The 7,416-nt window shown below is 39.7% G+C and overlaps 1 protein-coding gene across 1 annotated transcript; it reads left to right on the top strand.

The window, feature by feature from the left end:
- The first annotated feature begins 759 nt into the window (after positions 1 to 759).
- On the top strand, positions 760 to 2,092 carry FGFBP1 (fibroblast growth factor binding protein 1). The gene has a single exon (XM_005236695.2). It carries the CDS (start codon positions 1,000 to 1,002, stop codon positions 1,711 to 1,713), a length of 714 nt encoding a protein of 237 aa, XP_005236752.1. The 5' UTR covers positions 760 to 999; the 3' UTR covers positions 1,714 to 2,092.
- The last annotated feature ends 5,324 nt before the right edge of the window (positions 2,093 to 7,416 follow it).

Genomic DNA, 7,416 nt, shown 5'->3' with positions numbered 1-7,416 from the left:
AAACCTGGCTACAGAAATGGCTGTGATGGGAACATCTGAAAAATACATTTAGGGATTTAATTAACTAAATGCTAGTTTTAAACCCTTTACTATTATGGTATGCTCTGATCCTAAAAGCTGCTTCATAACGAGAAAGACCTACTGAAATAAATGTGCTCTGTGCAGACACAGGGAGTGGCTTGGCAATAATTTGCTAACTAGCTACACATCAAAACTGAAGTTGCATATTTATCCCTTGAATTTGGTAGCTTTAGACACAGTGCAGTACACTGCAGGTGTCTTCAAAAACAGAAAGGTAGTTCTGTTTGTTTAGCAGTCAAGGCAGCAAAGAATGCATCAATAGTTACTTTTTGGTTTCTGGAAAGACTACTCTCATATTTCTTTTCAACAGAAAACTGAAATACTGGCATGACCAGCGAATTAAGGCAATTAAGAAATAATTTTGCTCAACTTGAACCAAATGGTTTCCTTTCTGTCTGGTGTATTTCTGAAAAATAGCTGGAGGCTAGAGTCAAAATTTCTTACATGCCATTTAGAAAATGGGAGACCATGGGAATAACTGCTTACTTGTTAGAATTTATAACTCGTAAACTTATAAACTCAGATATCCATCTGAGATTGACAAATCCCAGGTTCAAATTCCTTCTTTGACTGCAGAAGAGATTTTAATTAAGGTACCTCAGTCACTGGGCAGTAGCATGTCCTGGGAGTGACTCTTTTCTGTTCCACATTGCATAGTTCATTAATTGGATCAGAAGGACTTGATAGCCATCTACCGTTCCCAAGGATAATACATAATGATTCTAGAAACCAGGTATTATTCACACAAAGGACAAAGGATTTGGCTGGCAACATCATTTTAAAAGGTATCAAAGAGCAGTGCAGTACCATGTCTGAAATACTGCAACTGTCAAATGGATTCCAGCATTAAACGAAAATATTTTTACATTTTTGCTTGTTTGTTTGTTTTGAAGGCAGATAACAAGCAAAACAGAGACCATGAAGATCAAAAGCTTTGGACTTCTTTGTGTGTTGATTCTGGTTGCCCAGATGCTACTAGCCAACTGTGAAAGACAGAAGGAAAGAAAAAAGGGAAGACAAGGCATAGAAGACAGTGGGAAAAAACAAACTGAATCTAACGAAGGCAGTGAAAAAGGGCGGAAGTCAAAAGGAGGAAAATCATCTCCTAAAGGCAAGTTTAAAACCAAAGAAAATGCTGAGTGCACCTGGGCAGTGACTGACACGAATGCTGCTGCTGTGTACATAGAGTGCAAGCATGGGGACAGCAAGTTCTGGTGTGAATTCTCTGGAGACCCTTCCACCTGTGCACAGTACGCAGCAAACCAGAAATCCTACTGGAAACAAGTCTCCCGATCCCTCGGGAAGCAGAAGCAGATCTGTCAAGACCCCAAAAGTGTCCTAAAATCTAAAGTATGTAGGAAAGGCCCACGAAGTGCTCATCTCAAGCTGACCCACTCAAGCCTGCTAACATCAGTGGGTCCTGCAGAAGGGACAATTCATCATGCAAAAGAAGTTGTTCAGACTCCAGCAGCTGCCTCAGTGACTGAAAAAAAGCTAGAACACAGTCGTCAAGACTGTGTTGAAGATATAGATTATATTGATCAGAAAAAGGTGGCTGAGGAATACTGTCCAGAAAGCTTGCTTTCTTTCTGCAACTTTTTTATCACAATGGTCCAAGACAAAAAATGCTGAGGAAGTGTTTCTAAAGCTCTGTATCATCGAAGTCCGGTCTCATCCAAGTTAAAGCACGCTATTCCAGATTTTATTCTTATGTTATATAGTGTATATAAGAAAAAAAAGGAATATATTTTTCTGGTTTTGTATATACACAGCAGACTACACTCGACATAGTTGAAGATGTTATTGATTTTATTTGCACATACACTGCTACACAGATGTTACCAATGGATGTTACATACTCTACAGAGAAGTGTATAAGTAGTCTCCTCGCCCCTTTTTGAGCTGTGCTAGCCAAAATGAATTTAGCACTATGCACTTCTTGGTTATGTACAATAATTTTGACCTAAAGATTATTAAGAAAAATAAACTTCAAAATATATTCAAAATATTATCTATCTCTCTCCCTCTCTCTCTCTTTAACTAGATTTTTCTGTAAGTGCTAAGCCTTTGTCTTAACACTTTCACAGGATCTAGCCAAAGTGTTGCTTAGAAAGCAGTTTTTAAAAAACTTCTACAGCTTTGCAGGCTTCAGGTTTCTCAGCCAGTGCAAGCAACATTTCGGCAGGGAATTACATTACCTTTATTTTTTTCATCATCGTGATAATGAAGGGCAACAAGATTTTCAGATTTTTCCATAATTTTGCAAAACTTCAGTTTTCCAATTTCATCAAAGGATGTCAGAAAAGTATGCAGACTTCATTCTTTCTTTTCTCCTATAGTATGAAGCACATTATAATCATTTTCTGGCAGGTAAACAGAGATGCAGAGATAAAAACACTTGTAAAATTTCGCACATAGGCCCAAGACTGGACTCTTACTCAAGCAGCTAAAGCACTTGTGCTCCACTGCCTGTATGTTCCTTTGAAGTTCTATTGCCTGTTATTTTGTGTATGGACAACACTAATAAATACTTTTTTATTCATTAAAATTCATCTGTATTTTAAAATAAAAAAATCCAAAATCTACAAGACTAGAGATTTTAGAAAATGTAAAGCTAAATAATGACTATTGACCTTTGATAGTTTTTGAAACTCCAGCTGGAAGAAATAGAATATACAAGTTATATTTTTCCAGTGGCTCTGGGTTAGGAAGGGTGGTCTTCTAGCACAGTCGCCCACTTGGAGCAACTTGAACTTTCATGAGCATTTCTAGCAAATTAAACTAATACTTGTTTCTTGCGAAAATATAGGCTGTTCCCTTCTGCAATTATCTCATTGTTAGGTTATTTGAGAGAATATTCTTAAGATGGGTAGTTATGAGTAACTCACCATCTGCCGCTTCTCTTTTCCTTCATTGTCACATATACTCACTTTTTATTTAAATGAGTATGTCTGGGGAGAGCATTTTAATACTAGTCTGTCTTGTTGGTACAGCAATAAAGGCCCTTGCCATTATTTAATATAATTATTTTATTTGCAATGAAGAATTAACTTAGCAAAAATGCTTAAATGTAGATGGAAGTCCTCGATAAGAGGAACATATGCTACTAAACACACAGCTTTTTTTTTTTTTTTTCTTTTAGTAAGTGTCAAGTCTTCTTACACAGGGTTGAAATTATTTTGGCAGAGTCAGTAAGAAGGTATGGTGCCAGCTCAGGCATTAGCCACAGTATTTTAAAGAGTATAGTATTCTGACAGCTCTCATAAGTACTTCATATGATATTTGTTTACTTTTTTTTTCTACTTACAATATTGTGAACTCTATGTGACTAATAAAATCCTCAGTGTGGGATGTAGCTATTAGTCCGGCAAACTGTGTTTGAGAAGGATTCAGCTGTATTTTACCAAGTCCGAATGGCAAAAAAGAAGGAGATTCTTCTTTCTGAAGTTCCAGCCTCTGCACGCCCTATGGAAACACTGGGAGTCACCAGGCTGCACAGAGTAAATTCTGTTGGACTAATGCCCACTCCAGAAAAAAGGGGCATCAGCACTAACTCCTGTGGAAGCTGGAAAACACAGCCATTCTGATGCCAAGCAGGGTGGAAGCAGGGTGCCAAGCTGCCAGCTCCCGGCTGTTAAGGCAGATAGATAAATACTGAAAGTGCAAGTGAGTTCCAGCTGCTAGACACCTTCTGTGTTGGCCTATACCACTTGGCATTAGGAGGTCACCGAGGTAAGACAGTCAAAAGATGCAGAGGAAGGATAAGCAGTGCACATTTGGCTCAAGCAATCAATGTAGCAATTAATTATTAGTATCTAATCTTGTATACAGACACCTGTATTGTAGTCCCAGATCACAACCAGAGCACTGGGCAGGCCTGGTTTAAAAGGCTCAGTTGCTCCAGATGTTTTGGAAAATGTCCAATCCTAACTACCCTTAGCTGCTGTTACCCTCACAAGTACTATGTTAAGTACTTTGTTGCCTGGAGTGTGAGTTGCCACAGGGCATAGCTCTCCTTGTGGCTGCCGGCCAGCCAGGAACACCCAACCAGTGACATATCCCAGAACAAATTCCAGCCTGGGATTCCAGAGTTGGGAGTTACATCTCCATGTGCAGGACTGTCAGCACCTGGATCCACATGTTAGAGCTGCATGCTCCTTTCCAGGGATGCATTATATTTCTGCTGCCTCATCATCTTGGGGTTTTTTTCAGCACTGACTTTTCTCTTCATGCATGGCTCTTTGCAGGACGAAAACATGCTCAATCTCAACAGTTCCTGGGTGCATTTCACCTGTGATGCACACCGTTGAGCCGGTATCCTGCAAGAACAGTGTGGAGATCTCTGAGCAGCCTTTTTTTGGAAGGTGGACTAATGTGAGAGTGCCGATCTCAAAACTATCTCAGCTAAACAATGGGATTTTTAACTTCCATGAGTACATAGTTTTGGCTGTTCTTCAGAAGGGCACATTTCAGAATACAGGGTCTGAGGCAAATACCTCTGGAGTCTAACTTCATTAACAGCTCTTTCCATAACTGCACAGACTACATGTGTACAGCTAAGTGCATCTAAGTTCTCATTGCATTTATGAAACCTTGTGTTTCTGTCCTATATCTACAAAAAAATTACTTGACAGCAATTTTTCTTTCTGGGCATTTACAGAGCCAGTTAGGTCAGCATAACTTTGGTATTTCTGGAGTCAAGCTGGTTAGGATAAATAAAACATTTCCTGGCATTCTTCATCTTAGTATCTGTGGTCATTATGAGACAGGTCACAGCTGAGGTCTGTCCTGTGCCTCTTTTCCCCAGGTGCACCAGTTGTCAGAAAGTCACGTTGGCTTAACTTGGAATAATGGTGGTAGTGACTTTTCTAACACTTTCTATAGCAGGGCAAGCAGGAGCACAGTGCAGGGAAACAATAACAAATTATTTCTGTGCAGCCCAAGTCCTCTGTCCCACCATATTGAAAACATAAGGATCTCAGCTTTCTTAGCACCAACCTGAGTTATGGAAAAACCAGCCCCTTTTTACACCTGGGGAAATTAGGTATAGAAAGACCAGATGACCTTGACAGTCATGGAGAAAAAAGCAGTATCTGAATCAGGAACCAAATAGAGATTTTCGAATTTCCAGTGGTCTCCTTCTTGTGCCTTGTGATTAGATCATTCTGCACAAGAACTACATGTGTGTTCTTGAAAATATCCAGCTAACTTCTAGCTATTTTAAAATTATTAGGAATATTCTTGGGAAAAAGTAGCTTACTTTGTAGGCAATACAGTTTGTTTCTCCAGATACTCTGGCTATTATAGTTTGAATATTTACTTAGAAAGAAGGATGGGGCTTTTGAAGATAAGAAATTCATTGTAGCTTCAGAGATAAAGAAGTTTCAGGGAGTTTCCCTGCTCTTGCAATATGGAATAAAGATACATTTGGTAACTGCTTTGGGCTATGGATGATCTTTTTAGATGGACCCAACCTTCACACACTCCACAAACTCTCCAAACTTTGGAGAGTAAAAAAATGGATTTTTTTAAAAAGAGGAGAGAAAAATTTGTAAGATGAGAGGTTTTCTAGTTATCTCCTAATATATGACAGTCTTATCTAGAAAATTTTACATGTATCTTTGTATTCACTAGGAAATGGAGCGACATTGCTAAAACCCAGCAAATAGCTCTGCTAATGCAGTACTACTTAAAAAATCTCTAAAATTTCAGCTCCTTTAACTGTGAAGTTTTATTCTTCTGTCATTTTCTGTAGTGTGTTTTCAACTCACTTTCACACACAAATTCCTTTGAATGAGTTTCCATTCCTTTTGCAACCTCGTTTATTCATTTACCACTTTAGCAACAGTCCAGATTACTTATCTAATCTCCTTTGTTGCATGACTACTTGTAGGAGAATAGAGTTGAGTGACTCAACCTTCCTGCTTCCAGGAGTGCCTCACCCTCCTCCTCCCCCGAGGGGGCCAATGAGTACCTACCACCCCATATCACCTCACCTGAGTTTGGCCAACCGTAGTGGAGAGCGAGTGTTCAGACAAGACATATTTTATACTGCCGTGCTCAATCCATTTAGACGTAGCTGAACCTAGATAATAAATTCCACTCCCTTACCCACCTTTACCTTATTTTTTTTTCTGATGCTGCCCTGAGCAAGGCAGCTCAATACTTGTTGGGAGCTGCTTCACCTCACCTGTGCCTTTGCCTGGTTTTCATTCCATTTCAATATAGTACATTTTTTGTTCCTTTAGGCTATTTCCAAGAGTTATACAACACTGGGAATTGATCAAATGGAAAAATCCAGCTTCAATATGAGAAATTCAGCAGGTTCCAGCCTGCAGAGGTTCCTTGCAAACTTGTCACTAGGGTGGTAGTATCATCCCATCCCTGGCTGGAGGATGCATGGCTTCTGCTTGTCAGCACCATAAATGGTATAACATATCCTATGGATCTCAAGACCGCTGTAGGTATTACTGTGTTCTAACATCTTTGAGCTTCTTTCTGCTCCCTCCCTTGAAAGAGCAGGGGGACTTTGAACCCCAGCTGCAGTCATCATCTCTCTTCAAAGAGCCAGAGAGAAAGCAGAGTGCAAGAACCCTAGCAGGGTTAGAACTAGCGGTCACCGAACCCCTAGAGGTTTCTAAAGGGTATCCAGGTGCCTCGCTTGCTCCTTCCATTGACATTACTGCAGTGAGACTCTACAGGGTCACACATAAAGAGAGGGCACTGGCCACGTCACAAAGATTTTTACCTGCTTATAAAGTTAATATTAGCAGAAAAGGATGCATTAGGGCCCAGCTTATCTCTTTAATGAGTATTCTTATAGATTTCTCCAGAAACATGCTCCTGTCTATGTAAAGTACATGTTTTACTCAACAGCTAGAACTTCATTCAAAATTGCTTATTGATCCCACTGGAAATAGCTGGCCTAAGACAAAGAAATGATAATGAGTAGGTGGAAGAACTGTGAGGACTTTCCCACCAAGTTGTTGCTTCCTGACCGCCTCACTCACTAATCATACCAGGCCCCATGTAGAAAGGGTATTCTTAATTAATCTGAAGCTTTCAGTGGACCATGGAAGTCTCACACTGATTTCCAAGCAACAAAGAGACACATCAAAGGGACTTTGTTATGTAATGAGAGCCTGCAACATGTTCAAAACTGTCTGCGAGTGTGCACATATGAGCACTCTGTGGTGCTTTGGGTATGCCAAGGAAGAGGAGAGTTGTTCCAGTCAGCCAGAACGTTTGATGTTAAAATGAATCTTAAAATCCAGGAATTACAATATAAACTGTAACAGGAATGTATTCTATATATCCATAATACATGCACAAATT

Source organism: Falco peregrinus, chromosome 2, assembly GCF_023634155.1.
Source record: "Falco peregrinus isolate bFalPer1 chromosome 2, bFalPer1.pri, whole genome shotgun sequence".
Classification (NCBI taxonomy): domain Eukaryota; kingdom Metazoa; phylum Chordata; class Aves; order Falconiformes; family Falconidae; genus Falco; species Falco peregrinus.
This window is presented reverse-complemented; position numbering and strand designations above follow the sequence as displayed.